The following is a 22,456-nucleotide window of genomic DNA, read 5'->3' as shown; positions in this document are numbered from 1 at the left end:
TTCTCCAGGGATCACCACATTCCTTCTCATTTGCAGGGGCCATTCGTGTTGAGTCAAATCTGTGTATTAAAAATCCATTTATAAATAGGCTGGACCTGTATTGAAATGAATGGGGACCCACCTGAAATTGGCTTGCGACCCACCTAGTGGGTCCTGACACACAATTTGAGAAACACTGATGTACACCATCCTGAGCTCCTTAGAGAAAAGGTAGTATAAAAATGTGAGAAATAAAAATAAATCCAAATAAGGAAGCTTTGATTTTGTATATACTCAGAATATATTATATTCAGTTGCAGAGTTAATAATTGATAATGAAGAAAGGTGCTCAAGCCATTTCAAGTGTATGTTTTGTATTTTAAAGGGGGACTAATGAACTGAACATACCATGTATAATAGTAATGACTGTCTTACACTCATGTTTGTAGATTTTTTTTCATTTGAGAGGCTGATTAGCCTTCCTTCTGTTTCCTGCATTTAGTAAATGATAGGTTTCATTAAATAGTCCCCAGTCAGATATTTTGATATGAAACTAAAGACTTCTGATCGCAAAAAGAATGGCAAAATGCCTTAACCAGTAGGCTCGTTATTCTTTGACTGAAGTTAACCAAGAGAGGAATGGTGCTGTGGTTGGGGGTCAGGTCATGTAATGTAATGTAAGAAAATAGTTTGAACTGTTCATGTCGCCTTACATTTAATCCATCTGGAAATGTTCAGCAAATTGTAAAATAAAACCCCTTAACAATAACTTTCCTGTTCTCTTGCAACTTTTGGTTGGCGTTATTGAACAGTAACCCCCACTAGGGTTAGTTTGCCATTGAAAAGGAAAGAATATTGTTCATCTGTAATAATTCAGGGTTATCAAACAAAGTCTGCAGGCCAGATACGGCCCACATAAGCTCTTTATCTGGCCCATGTGATAGCTGGGCTCTTCCAGCACCAGCTTCAGCTGCGCTCAGCTGCTGAGCTGCAAAGTGACACATTGGCAGAAGTGGCATTGTTGAAAGGGTGATCCCAATGATGATGCAGGCCGCACTTTAAGCACTACTGATGTGTCACTGCTGAAAGGGCAGCTAGCGTAATAATTGTGCTCTCTCAATGCCACCCTTTCAGCTACACCATTTCTACTGAGGCGCTGGTAGGGAGAGATTGAAGGGGACCTCAGAAGGTGAGGAGCACTACAGGGTAAGAGGGAGACCAAGAGGGATGAGAAAGGGAGAGGCTGTGGATCTGCTAGGAGAGCCTAATTATCATGTGGACTGCCGATTCAGCACTGCACTGCATTACGAAAGCATTACCTTGTAGAAGAAAATTGCCCCTCTGAAGTCTGCCACAGGCGAGGTCATCCAGGATCGGGCGCAGCAGATGGAACGCTGGGTGCAGCACTACTCTGAGCTATATTCCAGAGAAAATGTAGTCACCGAAGAAGCACTGAACAACATTGAGTGCCTGCCTGTGCTGGAAGAGCTTGACAGTGAACCAACCCTAGAAGAACTTCACGTGGCCCTGGACTCCCTTGCCTTTGGCAAGGCACCTGGAAAAGACAGCATCCCTGCTGAAGTCCTAAAATGCTGCAAAGAGATCATCGTCACTGAGCTGCATGAAATCCTCTGTCTCTGCTGGAGAGAAGGTGGAGTACCTCAAGACATGAGGGATGCAAACATCATCACGCTGTACAAGAACAAAGGTGACAGGGGTGACTGCAACAACTACCGCGGCATCTCTCTCCTTAGCGTTGTAGGAAAGCTGTTTGCCCGAGTTGTACTAAAGAGGCTCCAGGTACTTGCAGAGAGCGTCTATCCAGAATCGCAGTGTGGATTCCGAGCCAACAGGTCCACCACTGATATGGTATTCTCCCTTAGACAACTGCAGGAGAAATGCAGGGAACAACGACAGCCACTCTTTATAGCCTTCATAGATCTCACAAAGGCTTTCGACCTGGTCAGCAGAGACGGCCTCTTCAAGATTCTCCCCAAGATTGGATGTCCACCCAGGCTCCTCAGCATCATCAGATCCTTCCACAAGGACATGAAGGGCACTGTTGTCTTCGATGGCTCCACATCAGACCCTTTTGACATCCGAAGCGGAGTGAAGCAGGGCTGTGTTCTTGCACCAACCTTGTTTGGGATTTTCTTCGCTGTCCTGCTGAAGCAGGCCTTTGGAACTGCAACAGAAGGCATCTATCTCCGGACCAGATCAGACGGAAAGCTCTTCAACCTCTCCAGACTGAGAGCAAAATCCAAAGTCCAGCTGAAATGTCTGCGTGACTTCCTCTTTGCCGACGATGCAGCTGTCACTACCCACTCTGCCAAAGATCTCCAGCAGCTCATGGATCGTTTTAGCAAGGCCTGCCAAGATTTTGGACTGACAATCAGCCTGAAGAAAACACAGGTCATGGTTCAGGATGTGGACTCACCTCCCTGCATTACAATCTCTGAGCATGAACTGGAGGTTGTCCATGACTTTGTGTACCTTGGCTCAACGATCTCCGACACTCATTCTCTCGATGCCGAGCTAAACAGGCGCATCGGTAAAGCAGCTACCACGTTTTCCAGACTCACAAAGAGAGTCTGGTCCAACAAGAAGCTGACGGAACATACCAAGATCCAGGTCTACAGAGCTTGCGTCCTGAGTACACTTCTGTACTGCAGCGAGTCATGGACTCTTCGCCCACAACAGGAGAGGAAACTGAGCGCTTTCCACATGCGCTGCCTCCGACGCATCCTCGGCATCACCTGGCAGGACAAAGTTCCAAACAACACAGTCCTGGAACGTGCTGGAATCCCTAGCATGTATTCGCTGCTGAAACAGAGACGCCTGCGTTGGCTTGGTCATGTCGTGAGAATGGATGATGGCCGGATCCCAAAGGATCTCCTCTATGGAGAACTCGTGCAAGGAAAGCGCCCTACAGGTAGACCACAGCTGCGATACAAGGACATCTGCAAGAGGGATCTGAAGGCCTTAGGGATGGACCTCAACAAGTGGGAAACCCTGGCCTCTGAGCGGCCCGCTTGGAGGCAGGCTGTGCAGCATGGCCTTTCCCAGTTTGAAGAGACACTTTGCCAACAGTCTGAGGCTAAGAGGCAAAGAAGGAAGGTCCATAGCCAGGGAGACAGACCAGGGACAGACTGCACTTGCTCCTGGTGTGGAAGGGATTGTCACTCCCGGATTGGCCTTTTCAGCCACACTAGACGCTGTGCCAGAACCACCTTTCAGAGCGCGATACCATAGTCTTTCGAGACTGAAGGTTGCCAATATATATACCTTGTAGAGCACCTCTCAGCTGCTGAGCTGTGAAGTGACACCTCAGCAGAAGTGCACTGATAAAAGTGCCTGATGAGCTGTGTTTTGCTTGAGAGGTCCCAAACTGCCCAACATGGTGTGGTAGTTGTTTCCTTGGAGGCTAAAGCATAAATATCTGTCACTGAAACAGTCTAATGTACAATAAACTCTTGATTCAATGACCTTGATTTAACAGACTTCAGAACCAACTGATGTTTTCTGCTACATTAAAAATTAGTCATACTTTATGGTATACACACTTCCTTTGACTTCAGTGCATTTGGGTATAATGGACTTTCAGCATTAACAGGCACCCCTTCCGCCCATTAGTCGGTTAGATCCAGGGCTCACTGTATTTGTTTTAGTATGTATGCAACGAGATGCATTCTCTCAATGAAGTTACCCTTGTGCTTAATTTCCTTCTGTTAACTTGCTTAGTAAATTTCCAGGAAGTACTTTTAATTTTTGTGTTACTGCTATCAGGAATACATTGTTTTTTGCTGAGTGTTCTCATTTATATCTGCCTTTGTTGATTTTTCTTTAAATTCACTTAAATTCTCATAGTCGGCAACTCTCCTGTGATTTCAAAATTCACTTCTGATAGTTTGGTCCTGCATTAATCTGTGGGTTGAAGGTGAGAGCCTGGTGTCTAATAAACACATTGATTTGGGAAGCCTGGGAAATCAGCATTTCCCATTGTGTGGAAAGTGCCCTGCATGCACACAGATTTGTGCACTTGTTCAACTGAAGGGATGGAGATTGGAAATTGGAACAGTGTCCACATTTCTGCTCCTGCCCCTTCACACATTCAGCATAATGTGTAAAATGGTGGATACCTGGTCAGTACCATTTTCATCACTCTTGATTTGTGGAGTTTTGAACATTTCAGCAGCTACTTGAGATGCACTGTCTGACTGCTTGCTGTCACTGATTCTCTATTTATTATGTTTGGACAGGGGAGTTGCCAAGGCATGGAGCCAGGCTTATTTTGGAGAAGGCTCAGGTCCTATCCTGCTGGATGAAGTGCGTTGTACAGGAAATGAACTGTCTATCGAACAGTGTCTAAAGAACTCCTGGCAAGAACACAATTGCGACCACAAAGAAGATGCTGGCGTGTCATGCACGCCTCTTGCAGGTAGCCAGCAAAGAAGCTAGATCAGTGATTTTCAACCTTTTTCACCTCATGGCACACTGACAAGGCACTAAAATTGTCAAGGCTTTTTTTTTTTTACAATTAACAAGGCGCATCAGTTTTTTTTGACAATTAACAAGGCGCACCACACCGACAGCAGGGGCTTGCATCCCTCAGTGGCCCTACTCACAAATGATCCTCCCACGGCACACCTGCAGACCATCTATGGCACACTGGTTGAAAATGGCTGAGCTAGATTGTTGAAGTGCTAGAAATGTACAGTATGTAGTTTATGAATATTGGCCATAAATGTCTTTGTTTTTATTGAGGCAAAATGGAAGGGAAATCCTGAAGCATGTGCAAGGAAGGATTGCTCTTATTCCTGTATGCAGAAAGGTTTCTCATACATTTAAGAGTACATGCTGCATTTCTTAACTGCAAGGCCCTTCACCGTGGAGCAAAATGTGTCCAGTGCACATTATTTCAGAAAGTTTTGCTTTGAATGATAACTGTTAGGTACTGCTCATGTTACAACTATACTGTTTCTTAATGAGTGGAATAAAATATATCCATAGCTTTTTTTAAAATAGTGACCATAGGCCTTATAAATCCATGACAATTTAAAATGAAATAGAGATGAGAGTTGTGTGTTGTGGGCTACTCTGTGCATTACTTTTTATGTGTACATGTGTAAATTCTGATAGCACTTTTCTGGCCATATGTTCTAAGGTTTATTTAAACAATAGATAGTGAAATTGGATAAGGGCAGCAGTGGGATGTGTGCTGTTTTTGGTTTCCTCTCTCCCCCGCTTCTGTTTTCTTCTTAAACATTGCAAGGAACCAGCATCTAGCATAATAACTGATCCATTGTGGCCAATATGATGGTGTAGTCTCTTTTGCCTGATGATTGTCTCTTAAGCAGAACTGACTCTTGCTTTTTAATACCACAGATGGTGCACTTAGACTAGCAGGTGGGAAAGGCAGCCATGAGGGACGGCTGGAAGTGCTTTACAGTGGACAGTGGGGCACAGTCTGCGATGATGGGTGGACTGAATTGAACACACACGTGGTTTGCCGACAGCTGGGCTTCAAGTAAGGTCCACTTATGTGAGGCCGCTTAATCCCTTTGCAGAGGAATGCTGATAAGTTTCGGATACAGAAGGCTGCTCTGTATTGCACCAAATTTCACATGTGCTTGCTTTGCTCTTTGACATTTACAACTTCATTTGCTTTATATAATATCCTTCAGGACATACAGTTGTGTACAGAACTCTGTAGTGCACTGCACCCTGGGGAAAAAAAATCAGCTTGGGTTGGAAAAATGTCCAGAGTTACTTATATCTCATTCAAGGTCCAGTCTTATAGGCTGCCACACTGATGTGGTGCAAATGCTGACACAGGTGCTATGCAGGAAGGAGTGGCATATACTATGCAAAAAGAGCGAGGCATGTTCACTAGTGCAGCAAAGTGGCTTTGGTAGATAGCAAGCACACCGTGACCTGGCTGACAGCAATGACTGTGGCGCTGGTGCAGTGAATGCTTGCGCAATGACTTCTTCGCAACTGAGCTGCGCATAATTGGCAACCAACCCATGGGTACACAATGGCTGCTTAGCAACTGAGCTGTGTATACTTGGCAACCACAGCACCAGAGATAGGCAAATAACCAACAAAATTGTAATCTCCATCACTCAGCAACACAACCCTTGCAGTCCAGTGGCCAAAACCTTCCATGTGACTTTATGTAAGAACATAAGAAGAGTCCTGCTGCATCAGGCAGAGGGCCCATCTACATCTGCAGCTTCCTGTGTCTCACAGTGGTCCACAAGATGCCTCAGGACAAGATTTCTGTATCCTGTTGCCACTCACTCACACATGGCTTTCAAAGATAGGCTACCTCTAAAACTCAGAGGTAGCCTATAGTTATTATAGCTTGTAACCTGTAATGGACTTTGCCTCAAAAAATCTGTCCAAATCTCTTTTAAAGACATCTAGGGCAGTGTTTCTCAATGTTTGTCCTCCACTGTACCGCTTCATATGGTCCACCTATTCGAAGTACCACCGGAAGTAAGTTGCAATGTCAGTTACTTCATTGCCAGTTACTTCTGGGTTGGGAGGCCAGTTGCAATGTGACAAACACCAGTAAGAGACTCAGGGTGGTCAGCAGGACTTTTTCAAGTTCAGAAAAGCATGCTTTGGAGCCTCCTACCACTGTTTGTTGTGTCATGTTCCTGGTCTCACTGCCAGGTGTCTCACGAGTTCCACCAGATACCACTTTAAGTACCACTGGTGGTACCTGTACCACTGGTTGAGAAACACAGATCTTAGGCAATGTTGGCATCACAGCATCTTGTGGCAAGGGGTTCCACAGATTAATTACATGTTTGGTAAATAACTATTTCCTTTTGTGTAACTCACCCATCAGTCAATTTTAGTGGATGTCCCCTGGTTTTGGTGTTATGCAAGAGGGAAAAGAACTCCCCTCTACCTACTCCTGCCATTCCATGCATAATTTTAAGTGTCTCCATCTTGTCCCCCTTCAGACGGAGCTTTCTGGTAGGGCTCTTTGTATGTCAGCATTTCTCATAGGTAGGATTGGACTGTCATAATACCAAAGTTAATCTGTTTGTACACAGGAATGGAAAAATTGTTTCGGAATATTTCCTAGAAGAGAGCCCTGGACCAATATGGCTGGATGATGTCAGCTGCTCAGGAAAGGAGTCTGCCATCCTCCAGTGTTCAAAGAGGGCATGGGGAAAGCATGATTGCAGCCATCAGGAGGATGTTGGAATAAGTTGCTATCCAGACAACGACAGCCATAGAATCTCACTGGGTAAGTGTTCTTTTAGAAAGAATCAGCTGTGAATAAACATAGGTAGAAAGTTGCCTTATATTAATTCTGAGAATTGGTCCATCTATTTGTAGGCTGCCGAGGGCATTTGCATTGGCTTGGGAAAGGTGTGATATGAAAGAATGAATGCTTGGTATTTTCTATATTTACTAGTATTGGCTGTCTGGGATTTCAGGTGGAGTCTTTCCCCAGCCCTGTCTGGAAGAGCCTATATGCAAGATGGGAAGCAAGATGAACTTGAAGGAATTATTGAATTGCAACCTATCTGAGGGTGCCTCAATCCACTGATTTGGGGGGGGGGGGAGGCTATGACATATATGCAAAGATCCCCATTCCCATTGACTCTCCCTTTCATTTTTGTGAAACTCTGCTTACACACAGGTGTTGAGTGTGGTGTTGTCCCATCATTGCAATGAATGGGGATACGCTTAGTACCTTGGATTAGAGCACATTTCTTATTTCAGCGTCTGTGAAACTAATAGGCCATCACCCGATCATGGGTAGCAGCGTATACAGTGAGTCTTCTGCCTTTGAAGTTCTTATGATATATTACTGCATCTGCGTGTATGCACAGCTTACAAATGTGTCCATGGAATTTCATGTTCTGTCAGCCCAGAGAATTCTGCATTCTGCCAAACAATGCTATGAGAACAGACACTGCTAAATTCTGATCCTCCTAATGGTTTGAATTAAACTAATGGAAGAAACAGCAAACTTTTGAGACAGGCAAAAAGAATGACCAGATGTACTGATGGACATTCTTAAAAGCTGAGGGCTATTCAATTTAGAAAGAAAATTAAGTGATAGCCACAATAGTGGTACAAAACATGATGGTACCTTAATATAGTGACAAACTGCATTTTTTGCATATAGAAGGCAAAAAATTTGAACTTGATTAAGAGAAATGCTTATATATAATGTAGTAATTGGGAGCTTTTCACTGCTGCGAGGTAAGAGAGACTGAGATTTACTCAGATGTGAACAGATCGCAATCTATATTTATACATCATGAAGGAATTATTCAAAATTACCTCAAATAAAACAGAGCTACAGAGTATTGTTATATAAAGAAAATCTGGCTCAGCTGACTTAACAGTGGTTCAAAATTTTTCTCTATGGCCTGATCTGACTAGTCTCTATCGATGTTTTGAAAGTCTGTTACATTAAGGTGTTCAATGGTGATAGAACTAGTGCCATAATCCTATGCGAGTCTGTTCAGAATTAAGTCCATTTGATTTCAATCGAACTTACTCCCAAATTAGTGTATAAAGGATTCTAGCCTTTAGAATCCTTTAGAGAATCTAGCCTTAGAAATTCTAGAATCCTTTAGAAGAGTGGTTCTCAAACTGTGGGTCAGGACCCACTAGGTGGGTTGTGAACCAATTTTTCAGGTGGGTCCCCATTCATTTCAATATTTTATTTTTAATATATTAGACAGGATGCTCCCATGGTATGTGACTGCATTTGGGAATATGTTACAGATCTGTACTTCTTTCAGGAGACTCTGTATATCAGCAGTTCTCAAACACCTAGGGAGTTTGAGCCCTGCTGTAAGTCCTTGCAGGGGAGGGGGTCAAGCAGAGATGTGATCACCAGGATCGAGTTGCTTTGGAGGAGTGCAGGGGCTTGCTAAGACTTACCGCAGCCTGCAGCGGCCACCCAGGGGTGTGGGGAGCCAAGCACCAGTCCCTGCAGGGACTGGTGCAGGAATCTGTTACAGGCTATGGTAAATCTCAGCAAGCCCCTGTGCCCCTCTAAAGCAATGCGATCCTGGCAATTATGTTGCTGCCTTCCCCCTCCCCTTAAGGGGGCAGAGGCACCCGGACTCTGGCTGGGGTGTCGTGACACTCCAGTTTGAGAACCACTGCTGTATATGCTTTTAACAATGATAGTCAATGGGGCTTACTCCTGGTTATGTGTGGGTAAGATTTCAGCCTAGGATTATCAAAAATTTTCTTGCTCGATGTCACTTTCTGTCATGACTTCACTTCTGGTGGATCCTGGCAGATTCTGATTCTAAAAGAGTGGGTCCCTGTGCTAAAAGTTTGAGAACCACTGCTGTACAGTCTAGCCATTCTAGAGTAATGCTCTAGTAATGCTCTAGTAATGCTCTAGAATCTAGGAAATTCTAGGGTAGCTCTAGTGCAGGATATTCTCAGTAATGTCCAGATATGACTTAAAGTAGACATTTGTACATACATTTTCTGTGATACATGTTTTCTTCATAAGCGGGAAGATTTAGGTGAATAAAAATCATAACAGAAAATAATCTACTACTACTCAGGAGTCAGGAGTCAACTGCAGGCATTTAAGAACCTTGGCTGCCTCTCCTACAGGAATAGAAATGAGTGACTGCATTTTCACATCTGCTCTTAAAGATGATCATCCCTGGGTTAGGAAATGGCAATTGTGATTGAAGAGTGGTATTGGAAAATGTAGAGCATTTAGTAATGAAAATCATGTGACTTTAATTTGTAATTTAAGAGTTGCACCCTGCCTTTCAGGTTAAAGAATGATTGTGTTGCCCAACATTTAATATCAAACCAGAAATGTAAATAGGGGCATAAAGAACATAGATTTTCCCCCCTTCAAAGTATATTGTAGGACTGAAAAACTTACCGCATTGTTAAACTATATTTTTATCCCAACTTGCAATAATGCAGTTTTTGCTAATCTTATTTTCACAACCATATTGCTGCATTTCCCCCCCATTGTTTTTTGTTGCTATCCACTTACACTTCCCAATATCCCAAAGAGTTTTATTATCCCAACAGAGTCAGACAAACAGTATATCTGTGTGGGTGATACAAAGTGAATTTCTTAGAAATGAGAACTTTGAGACCCCCAAAACAGGATTTCACATCATGATGCTGTTCATATAGACACAAACCATCTGCTCTGCTTACAATACAATGAAACCTAACGAGCTGGAAGAGGTTCTGTATGGTTAAATACATCCATATGGTAAAATTCTCTTATTCCCTTTGGGTACCTGAGAACTGAATCAATTTCATGGTTGTGAACAGATCTTCCAAGAAGTAACAAGGTGGTTGGCAATAAAATCTGCACACTTTTGTGGCTAACTTCCTGTGTTGCTACCCAGGTTATAGAAATAAAATTTATGTTGAAAATATATTCCTGCAGAATAAGTATTTTTACAGGATGATAATGAGAGGGGGAGGATTGGGATTTTGGGCTGCAGGCCTAAGCACTGATGCTGAGGTCTAACCTCTATTCATTTCAAAGCATCTTACACCACCAAGTGACTTAATTTTATTTTTAAAATGTGTATCCTGCCTTTCTAAAAGGAATTAAGGCAGCTGACAACAAATGTAGAATGATACATTTCATAAAAGTATAATAAAAGCACAATTATGAAAACAACAATAAATAAACCAGCATGAATGGGTGGGGAAAGGTGTAGTGTAAAATGCAGAATACAATCATTTGTATTATAAAATCCAGAACCTAATCATTTACAGCAACAACATTTCATCAAACTAAGAAACCTACTGAAATAAGTAAGTTTCTAACCCCTGCCAAAATCATAATAACATGAAAGATGTCTTAAGCGCATAAGAGCGAGTTCCAGAGAAGCAGGTACCGATCTAGGAGCAATTGTGAATCCAGAAGAAAACCCAGGCTGTAGAGGGAGTACAACCTCATCCAGAACAGGTAGATGGTCTAATACATGATTTTTGGGACTGGAAGGACCTCTACCTTGTCCAGATTTTATTTTATTGACCCCCATTCATCTCCTCATTGCCTCCAGACATCATTCCAGCACCCCGACAGACACCTTGAAATCAGATGGAATGGAGAGATAGAGCTGGGTGTCATTCATATATTGATACACCCTGTGGAGTGAGCGGCTACTCCTCGCTCGATCACATTTAAATAGGGGATATTTGAAATGGGCCAGTAATTGTTTAAAATAGTAGAGTCTATTGCCATTGGTTCTCTGAAAGCTCAGAGAGGTTTAACAATAGTAGATCAACTACAGACTATGGGTTCATCTAATTGGGTGGTCAGCCATTCATTCTATCTGTGGGATGTTTTGTTTAGATATAGATTCCAAGATCTGTGAGTTGAAATCTCTGTGTCTGCTAGACAGAGCTCTAGACCAGCTATCACCATCCAAGCAGTTGGATATTTGCTACAGCCTGAGCTGAAGTCTGTCTGGAGTGGATACACTTGACCCACATCCTTTCCATGCTAAAATGGTTGTATAGAGAGGTTCTAAGAAAACACATTAAAAAGGCAAATTTAACATGCAGTGTGTGGCAACCTTTTGATGTGTAAAACAATTTTTGTTGATCTGTTGTATGTTCAGGAAAAAGTCATTTGATATGTTTACAAATAATAAATTCCTAATGGCAGAAGACCTTTCTGTGACATTATGCTGAACTTTTAAGGAATTGTGTGGTTAGAGGAAAATGTATTGATTGGGCTTATGAGCTCATTGAGTGATGATGAGCAAACTTTGGCTGTAAAGACCTTTGGGAGCTGGCAGTCTGCCACACTATTCCTGAGAGAAGATTAATGTGTAATTGAGTCAGTCCCAGTTTTCAATTACTGTTCACTCAGGCAGCGTTTAGTAGAGAAAAACTACAAACCAGGGCGCGTACAAGGCAAGCATATATGTATGTATGGGGAAACAGAGTATAAAACGAATCCACTCTGTAGAATCATGTGACAGGAGAGACCTAAAGGTCAGTTAGAAGCAAGATTAGTGCGGTCATATGGTGCATCAGCTTGTGTGTAGAATGGATCTTTGAGACCTCTCCCCACGTGGACACACTCCCTCCATGTATAAAACTAGACGTTCAGGCAGAAGGTTCTAATCTAAATTTCTTCTGACTTTCTAGTTTTATATGTGCATGGAGATTTTTATATGAAGGAAGCATTCAGATATGCATTACCCACTGTAATCTGAAATGGTACAGTCTAGCAGTGGATATATCATATAAAGCTGTTGATCATGTAGCCTGAATCTTAGTTTAACATCTTTCATTGAGGAAAATATGACTCATGTAATGACTTAACTGTGGTTTGCATCTATGTGTCGTTGTGACAAAAGAGTATATGCAATTTCTGTATGCAGATTTTCTTCTTTAAAACCTGTCAGATTTTAAAGGTCTCTTTAGTGCATGGGTGGATCCAAGGGGGGCCATGGGTGCCCACTGGAACACCCACTCCTGGAGGTAGATCTTGGTAAGTCCAGGCAGGAGCCCAGGTCTACCTTCCCAGGAAAATCTCAGCCATGGAAGTCATAAGCTTAGTTGGGAGCCCAGGTCTACCTGCCCAGCAAATGTGACCACAGAGGCCACAAGCTCAACTGGGAGCCCAGGTCTACCCGACAGGTAAATCTAGGATCCAAGTCCAGACTTGGAGCCCAGGTCTACCCGCCCAGCAAAGGCAACAAAGACCATAAGCTCAGTTGGGAGCCCATGTCTACCCAGCAGCTAGGCTCTGAGTCCGTGCTGGTGCCCAGGTCTGCCTGCTTGGTTGACCTGGGCTCTGAAGTTCATGTAGGCCTCATGGCCCCCCCCCCCCAACACAAACACTGGATTAGCCCTTGCTTTAGTGTGTTGTGGTATACATTCTAAAATGGTAGCACAGAGGCGAAGTAACAAGTATGTATTTTTAAAAGATGTGTCTGTGTTGGAAAGCTTGTGGTTGACTGGGTGTTTTTTGGGGTTTTTTTGCTTCTGCAAGGCATTCTGAAGCCTACAGAGGCTGCAGGCAGATGCACACGGCCTCTGCAGGCTTCAGAAAGCTCTCCAAAGGTGACCATGGCACAGCTCATATCACATTCAGAGGGTTCAGGTGGAGCAAAGTCTGGCTCAGCATGGGTCCAGAGGAAAACCTGCAGATATACAGGCTCTACCTGTAGTTTTTGTCTCCCGTTAACAGAAGGCCAGCCAAGACTGAAGGCAGTGGATATTTATTTTTCACATTTTACCTTCCTCCAAGGAGCTTAGGGTGGTGTACATAGTTCCTCACTTCCTTTTGTTCTCACAACTGACCTGTGAGGTAGGTGAAGCTGAGAGATAGTGACTGACCCAAGGTCACCCAGGAAATTTCATGACTGAGTGGGATTTGAACCTGCATCTTTAAAGTTAAAACAGAGTTGTTTCAGACCATCAGTTGACCTTCAGGACAGGGGTGTCAAACTTGTTCCATACAGTGGGCCGAATAGCATTCATGATGCCTGCTGAGGGCTAAAGTGATGCCATTAAGCAGGTGATGACCAGAAATAAGCACTTTTTCACCTAGGAACTCATTGGCTGAAAATCAGAAGAGAAATGCAACTCTTGATCATATTTTCAAGATATGGGACAGCCCAATTATCATGTAGTCCACCATTTCAGCCCTGCTGTTTTTGCTGATGTGTCTGCTGATGAGTCACTTCACAGCTCATTGGCTGAGATCAGCTGATGGTGGTCTTGGTGCTGGGAGGACCCAATTATCATGGGGGCTGATAAAGAGCTTCCACTGGCTGTATCTGGCCTGTGTGTGACACCCTTACTTTAGGAACTGATGATGTATTCTCCTGGCTGTCTTCTTTAGCCTACTCAAAAGGCCATGCAGATATTAACTAACCTCTGGGAAGGTGGTGGAGGGGCTTCCTAATGGCATCTCTGGCCTACATTGCCCTCTTCAGGAGCTGATGACATGAGCTTCAAGACGTGAAAAGTCATTTTTGATATTGTGTAAGCGAAGTTGTTGAATTTGAAAGCTGCAGTTGACAGGTTTCCTAGAACATGATGAAAATTAACCAGGACATTGGTTCTTGATGCTACTGTTGCAAATTAACAGCTGCAACTTATTCCCAGGGCCTCCTATTAGATTGATGGATGGTGAGAACAAGAAAGAGGGACGCGTGGAGATCTTTATCAATGGCCAGTGGGGCACAATTTGTGATGATGGATGGTCTGATAAAGATGCAGCTGTGGCATGTCGACAACTTGGCTACAAGTAAGAAAAGTTATTTGATGGTTTTTTAAAAACACTTAATTTTATTACCATAGAACATTGGCTAAGACTGGTACACCTGCGTTCGACAGCTTATCTGTGGATAAGTGCTATGGTTGCATTTTGCTTTGCACGCACTAACTTAATGCTAATAAGGCATGGTGACTTTTGACCCCAGACTGTAACCCACATGTACAGGCCACTGGGTAGATAGCCCAGTATAAAGCATAGCAACACATAAAAGAAAAAAAGCTGCTTGGGCCTCAAAGTTTGTTTACACTTTGGGATGTAGCTGAAGAGATATCAGGTGCAAGGCAGCTGCTGGAGAGATGAGCAAGCTTTGGCAAATGTTATTCACTGATTGTATTCACTAGCTTTGTAATTTTGTAACCTTTATGCTTTTAGAGCAAAAGCATACATATGTAATATGGAAACCAAGTGATCCCTTGATACCAATGTACTCAAGGTAACTGGTCACAATAGTTATATAGAATTAGGCCATAGAAATCAAATTGCTTGGTTTTAGTAAAACTTTTAAACCTCTTAATAAAAAAAGCCTCAGTTTTGCAGACAGTCTTACAGGGTAACTGTTATGGAATGCAGAAAAGATAAGGTAGGCCGCTCAAACCAGGCCACCCTACTGAGGGATGAGTATGGGCCTGAAGTCCTGCCAAAATTATATCTTATCACTTATGAAGTCATGTTGGTCTCCACACCTGTCTTTAAGTATTTTGTGTTATACTGCTCTCTGTTAATGTTGTTATTCTAAACCTTGTCAAAACAACCTGTATAATTGGCCTGATTTATGTGAATGTGATTCAACACTGGGTAAATGGTATTATAGCACAACCTGCTGGTTTTTGAAAACTTTGTGATTTAATATGTTTAAATGCTAAGATCCACCTGTTATGCAAATGTAACCTGAAATGTACCTATCAGGTATATTTAATACAAATGGTACCTCATCTGTAACCTATTAGGTGTTAGCTCCATCTCTGATGTAAAATTCCAGCCAATGGGAAGTCTGGATTTGGGACAAAGGACCAAAAATTGTATAAATTGTCTGGACACCATCAAAACCGGTCCCTTGCTTTGAGACAAGATTCCCATGGGCCCATTGCTTGCATTGAAATAAAAGCCTGCAAACTATCACCCCTGAGTACCGAGTCTCTTGAGTTGCTTTCTTTCAACCTTGCAACACTAACATTCTATTATAGGTGAGTGTGGAAACTCCCTGTTACTCTTCCACCCCACCCACAACCTGCACCCATCACTAACTTACTGGTGCCGATGGGAGCCTCTGGGGCTGCTGCCACACGTGCTGTGCTGTTGTCCATTTGTGGCAGTGGCCTGGAAGCATGCAATAGCGTTCTGGCTTTTGTGCTGCCACAAAGATCTTGTGCTACCAGAATGATAGTTCTGGCAATTCAGGGCCTCGAGGAAGTTTAGGACCTCAGAGCCCAATCCTATGCATGTCTACTCAGAACTGAGTCCCATTATAGTCAATGGATCTTACTCCCAAGCAAGTGTGGATAGGATTGCAGCCTCAGTTTTCATATATTTGAATAGGAGTTTCATATGTATCAAAGACTGCAGGATTTTGGCTCTTTTTCTGGACTTTTTCCCCCACAGAAATTAATTTAAAGCTAAAAGGTCTCACACCTATCCTCTCAAATATAGTCATCTGTTCTGCTTTCCTTTCCTGGCTGGATAGCTTTGAGTTGGTGAGCTTTATCAGCTATGTAGCCATTTCATGTCTTTCATCATGTTGAACAGAAGGCAGCTCACTTTGTCCCATTTTTAACTCATTCTGCAGTTTGTACTGAACACCCTGAATAGCAAATCTGTAAGTTCAGTGGTTGGTTGGCAACCTTCAGTCTCGAAAGACTATGGTATAAGCCTACAGCACCCGGTATTCCCAGGCGGTCTCCCATCCAAGTACTAACCAGGCCTGACCCTGCTTAGCTTCTGAGATCAGATGAGATTGGGCATGTGCAGGGTAGTTCAGTGTCTAAAGAGCAGGATGTCCTGATTATGTTTTGTGCCATTTTGATTAGTGTTGCTTACAAAAGCAGTTTGCCTTGTCTCATCTCATCCTAGCCACAGCACCATCTTTGCTACATATTTTCTTCCTTTGTTTGCATAAGCCGAGACAAATGAGGTCTTCCATGTGTGGGACGATATAGGAGGAGTTTTCCTTCCATCCACACACACTTTTGTGGAATGTAAAGTTGAAGCAGAGAGAATATTTTTTTTAAAACCTCAAATATTTGATTTCATTATTATTACTGAGAGAATGATAACATGCAGTCCAAAGTAGGGAAATGCCTTTATTAGGACCAACCAAAAAATACAGATGGGGCCTCTGTATCCGTGGGTTCCGCATCACATATTTCTGGATTCACACATTTCCTGAGGGAAACCGGAAGTCACATTTTTTGGGGCCAACATGGCCTTTCTGAAGTCCACAGAGCCAGTGGATGGACATGTACTGCCTCTGCAGGCTTCGGAAAGCCCTCTGGAGGGGACCAGAGTACAGCTCTGGTCCCCTTTGGAGAGCTTATAGGGCCAAAAATTGCAATTTGATTACCCACAGTTTTCGGTATCCGTGGGGGTCCAAGAATGGGTCCCTCGCAGATACTGAAGCCCTACTTGCAAGCTATCAAACTGAAAACTCTTGAATCTTAAAGGTTTCTTATAGGATCACATAGGGCTATGTGGTGGGGAGGGCAGAAATAGTGGAGGTGTGTAGCTTTCCCAAGTGGCTGTAGTTTGTAAAATTGAAAGATGGCATTTAGGAGGTTTTCATTTGTGATGTGGCTACAGTGTTTCTTAAAGCCATTGGCCTGCAACATAAGCAGAAGGGTACTGGGTGTATAGACCCTAGAATTTTTCATAATACAGGATTTTCATAATCCATACATGGACGATCTCTGCAAAGGAATTATAACTACTTGTTATCTAGGTTTGAAGTCTGAAATCCAGGTTTAAGACCCAGGCCCTTCAATTCATTCAGCTGTTTTCTTTCATTCATTTTTGGTATAATTTTCATGTTGAAATCTTTTGTTGATGGGCATCGTGTATGTCCCAAGGCCTCTGATCATCTGGCAAAGTGTGGAATATTTCAGAAACAAAACAAAATTCCTTGACAAGGGCTCTTGCTTTACAAAGACAAGTAATTCCCTCTGTTCTGAAAACCTGGGGGCATTCATGCTGGAACAAGAGCCCTGTTTTTACAGCTTCCTGTGTAATTTTATCATAAAAAGCATGTGTGACGCATGAGCTTTTCCTCAAGTCCTCCAGCTATACCTTCTGGGTCACCATACAAGACAGATCCCAGGCAGATAAGATTGGGCTCCCTGCCTCCTTTCCACATTTACATGAAAGGAAAAATATGTATCAGTGTTTGGGCTGCGGAATGGACACAGAGGCTACCATTCTCTCTCTCTTTTTTTTAAAAATGTAATGAAATAAAAGGATTAAGAGTATGAAGCTTAAAAGAATAGGCTTAGGGAAGGTTTCTAGCATTCTTCTACCTCTGTCTGCTTTTTCTTTGGAAGTGGTAAATATCAGAACAGATAAAATGAACTATGAGCTCGTTCAGGTTCTGTGTAATCTCTGGAAATGAAAAGCAATTCCTTAAAATATTTCACTGAAATCCTAGACTCTAAAAGTTTCAGCATTTCTCATAATTTTACTCTCTGCTTTCCATTTTTATAATGCTGTCTAATTTATGAATGTCTTGATATTTTTTACAAGATGCATGTTTTATTTCCATTCCTGCTAGTTCTTAGACATGTTTTCATTAGCTAATGTTTTTATTATTCCAAAACTGCTTTTCCCATTACAGGGACTGTATTCCGGTGTTCTTTAGAGTACGTTTTTCAGCTTGAAATATTAATCTACCACTATAACAAGCTCTCTAATAACACAGTTGTTAAATATTAACTGAAGTCCAGATAGCTACCAACTCAATAGGCTTTTTTGCCTTCATTTATTTGGATTCATTTTGTTATAACCACCATTATCTTAATATTTTAAAAAAAACAGCCCTCTGCTCAGCTTTGGCAGCCATAAATAAACCAATATTTTTTCCAGTATACATCGCTCCTCTATTGGTGTGGTGTACAAAATTCAACATTCTCAAAGAAAACTATTTAAAGCATTATTTAAACGGTTAAAATTAAAATTATTTAAAGGAGTATCTTATGGAAGAAATGACTGCCACTGAAAATGCAACCTCGTATCTAGCTTCTTTCCTTGATAATACCTAGTTGACTTACCCATGTCCTAACATCCTATATTTTCCCGTTTCACCTGGAAATGGCAAGAGAAGCGTGAGAAAACACTGAGTGTTGTAACATCAGGACACCACTTCTACTAGATACTTATATCCTGCCTTGTCACCATTTTGTTTCTCAAGGTGCCTTAAAAATATATCTATATAAAATAACAATAACACAAATCACGTGAACTTTATATTAACAGTAGAAACAGGAAGCAAAAAAAAACCCAAGCCCATATAAAAACAATCCAACATAAATGGCAAGGATACACAGCCACTAAAAAAAAAAATCAATATTAAATGATGAAAAAGGCTTAGGTGAACAGGATAGACTGGCAGCTTAACCACAAAAAATTATTTTTATTGCATGGATGCAAAACTTTGGAACTTAGGAGGCTCTCTGGGTTGTGGCCAAAGAAATAACATTCCTTATTTATAGTGGTTCAAGTGTAAATATGGCCCAATCCTATCCAGCTTTCCAGCGCTGATACAGCTGCATTACAGCCCCAAGGTCCTACCTTAAGGAGGCCTCGGTGACTGACCCCATCACCACAGGATGCAGCACATGCCCTGTGGGCCTGGCTGCATCAGTGCTGGAAAGTTGGATAGGACTGGGCCCTAAGAAGACTTCAGCAACCTCTGGGTTGTTGACTTTCGGTTGTTTTTCTTGGAAAAATACTGAACATGTGTAGACCACATGAACAGAGAGATGCTATACAGCTAAATTTGAAAAAGAATGAATTAGTTGGGCATGTTTCTATTCCACAATGATATTCAACAGAACATGGTACTGATTTGAATATTTTCTGTTTTAGCATTTCATGGCAATACATATTTGCCTTTCTGAAAAGCATATAAGAAGGTCAGTTTTTTAAGATGTTCAAATTCTGTGTTCAGGTATACACATGAAAACTCAATTCTGCATTCTCAGGAGCTATTTGACAGGGCCCAGTAAAGGCAGATCTGCAGAGTCAGCTGAGGGAATCCATGACAGCAAATGATACATTCCAGTGTAGGCACCAATCAGGTTTCAGAGTCAAAAGTGGCCAGAGGTAAATGAAAAGGTCCAAGGCAGGCAAGAGGTCATATTCTGATAGCAGTCATAAGTTCAAAGGACCAGAAGCAAGAGATGCAATCCAGTACAAGCAAATAGTTAGGATTCTGAAGATAAGCATGCCCTTGGTCTGATAAATTGCTCAGACTGAAGAAACAGTTACCCAAGACCAACCAGGCCTGCAATTGACTTTCCAAATTACACAGGCCTGCAAAATTGAGGGTCAGAAAAGTTTTCCCCAAACTTTATGGTGGTTTGATATGAATTTGGGGTGCTGATTCCAAAAATGGCACCTTTTTTGCCCTATCACGTCTAGTTTTGGAGATACAGTGTAGCCTCTTTAGTGAATGGTTCAAGCAGCTTCCTCATGAGGAAGCTGCTTGAACCATTCACTAAAGAGGCTATACTGCATCTCCAAAACTAGACATGATAGGGCAAAATGGATGCCATTTTTGGAATCAGCACCCCAAATATACCCAGGAATTGGCGTAACGTTTAAGGTAAGGAATTGGCGTAACAAAAATGTGTATTGGCCTGTATTATCTGATGCCTCCAGGCTGGTGAGCTATGGTACCCCTCTCTGCTCTCTGGGTAGCAATGCAGTGCAGCAGAGATCATGCCAAATGGTGGAGGTGGTGGAGGAGACCTGGTGGAGGTCTAAAGCACCTGTGCCCTGATTTTATATTTCCTACTTCATGTCCCCTGGCACTTTACGACTCCAGTCTCCAGACAATCTGTGGGTTAGAAAAAATTTCAGATCCTCTCACAAGGTGATGAGGCTCTAATAGAAAGTTGACAAAGGGGGAGCAGGAGCTGAAGAACACTTTCTAAAGATTTCCTTGAGAGGCGGGTTGGCAGAGGCATTCGCCTTGCCAGAATGCACATGAAATAATACAATATTTATATGGAAGATACATGAAGATTCATTGCCTCTTTTCCTTCCAAGCAAAAAATGAGCAAATTTTTTAAATAGTGAAAGAAAGCCATACAGAACTATTCTGGGGGCTGGAATGGACCTTCCTCTGGCAATCTCTGGTACAGATTAAAGCAGTACATCAAGAAGTTTTCATTGGCAGGTACTGATTTAAGTAAAGGCAAAGGCAGCTATCTATACCTCGACTCAGCAAATGCAGTATTGAATGAGGAAAACAGATTTCTAAATAGAAAAGCCTGCTATAGAGCTGGGAAGACTGCATCCAGCAATACTCATAACCCTAAGCCCAGGCAGTCCCCTGGGAGACACTGTGTAGTCACAGACATGCAATATTTGACTCTCCTATTCTGGGTATTGAAATCTAATTTTTGCTAGCTGTGGATCTTGTAGAAAGCAACATCCAGACACTTTGAGCACTTCTTTTCACCCTACTGCCCAGTTTTCTTGCTTATTTTCAGGGACAGGAAAACCTAGCATGGCTTGAGTCGAGTCGCCGAGTCACTGCCCCCCCCGTGACCTGACTCAAAAAAGAGTCATAATGGGGGCACTTTCCAAGTCTCCGAGTCACCCTTTAGTGACTCTAATGGACTCGAGTTGAGTCCCCTCCCCTTTAAAAAGTCCGCTGTGGAAAAAACAGGGCTGCTGCCAGGGACTATGTGCCAGGCTGTCCCTGCCCATCTGTAAACAGGACAGGAGGGGTGGGAGGGACTGCGAGAGAGCAGGAATGGATACAACAACCCAATCTTTGACGTACCTACTCAGAAGTAGTTCCAGTGCTGCCAGTCATTCAGTGAGGCTCCCTTTGAATGAGCATCATTGTTTATTTTATCCACATTAAGAACATAAGAACATAAGAACAGCCCCACTGGATCAGGCCATAGGCCCATCTAGTCCAGCTTCCTGTATCTCACAGCGGCCCACCAAATGCCCCAGGGAGCACACCAGATAACAAGAGACCTCATCCTGGTGCTCTCCCCTACATCTGGCATTCTGACTTAACCCATTCCTAAAATCAGGAGGTTGCGCATACACATCATGGCTTGTACCCCATAATGGATTTTTCCTCCAGAAACTCGTCCAATCCCCTTTTAAAGGCGTCTAGGCTAGACGCCAGCACCACATCCTGTGGCAAGGAGTTCCACAGACCGACCACGCGCTGAGTAAAGAAATATTTTCTTTTGTCTGTCCTAACCCGCCCAACACTCAATTTTAGTGGATGTCCCCTGGTTCTGGTATTATGTGAGAGTGTAAAGAGCATCTCCCTATCCACTCTGTCCATCCCCTGCATAATTTTGTATGTCTCAATCATGTCCCCCCCTCAAGCGTCTCTTTTCTAGGCTGAAGAGGCCCAAACGCCGTAGCCTTTCCTCATAAGGAAGGTGCCCCAGCCCCGTAATCATCTTAGTCGCTCTCTTTTGCACCTTTTCCATTTCCACTATGTCTTTTTTGAGATGCGGCGACCAGAACTGGACACAATACTCCAGGTGTGGCCTTACCATCGATTTGTACAACGGCATTATAATACTAACCGTTTTGTTCTCAATACCCTTCCTAATGATCCCAAGCATAGAATTGGCCTTCTTCACTGCCACCGCACATTGGGTCGACACTTTCATCGACCTGTCCACCACCACCCCAAGATCTCTCTCCTGATCTGTCACAGACAGCTCAGAACCCATCAGCCTATATCTAAAGTTTTGATTTTTTGCCCCAATGTGCATGACTTTACACTTACTGACATTGAAGCGCATCTGCCATTTTGCTGCCCATTCTGCCAGTCTGGAGAGATCCTTCTGGAGCTCCTCACAATCACTTCTGGTCTTTACCACTCGGAAAAGTTTGGTGTCATCTGCAAACTTAGCCACTTCACTGCTCAACCCTGTCTCCAGGTCATTTATGAAGAGGTTGAAAAGCACCGGTCCCAGGACAGATCCTTGGGCA

At 42.8% G+C, this 22,456-nt stretch overlaps 1 protein-coding gene and 1 pseudogene across 1 annotated transcript in view; one reads left to right on the top strand and one right to left on the bottom strand.

Moving 5' to 3' along the window:
* Positions 1 to 22,456, top strand: part of PRSS12 (serine protease 12) — a 65,779-nt gene that overhangs the window by 21,073 nt on the left and 22,250 nt on the right. Inside the window, exons 5-8 of the mRNA XM_066632879.1 lie at positions 4,239 to 4,417; positions 5,365 to 5,506; positions 7,050 to 7,246; positions 14,104 to 14,245. Coding sequence (XP_066488976.1) covers positions 4,239 to 4,417; positions 5,365 to 5,506; positions 7,050 to 7,246; positions 14,104 to 14,245 — 660 coding nt within the window. The remainder of the gene's footprint in view (positions 1 to 4,238; positions 4,418 to 5,364; positions 5,507 to 7,049; positions 7,247 to 14,103; positions 14,246 to 22,456) is intronic.
* Positions 16,140 to 16,261, bottom strand: LOC136656751 (5S ribosomal RNA; annotated as a pseudogene).

This window comes from Tiliqua scincoides, chromosome 6, assembly GCF_035046505.1.
Source record: "Tiliqua scincoides isolate rTilSci1 chromosome 6, rTilSci1.hap2, whole genome shotgun sequence".
NCBI classification, from domain to species: domain Eukaryota; kingdom Metazoa; phylum Chordata; class Lepidosauria; order Squamata; family Scincidae; genus Tiliqua; species Tiliqua scincoides.
This window is presented reverse-complemented; position numbering and strand designations above follow the sequence as displayed.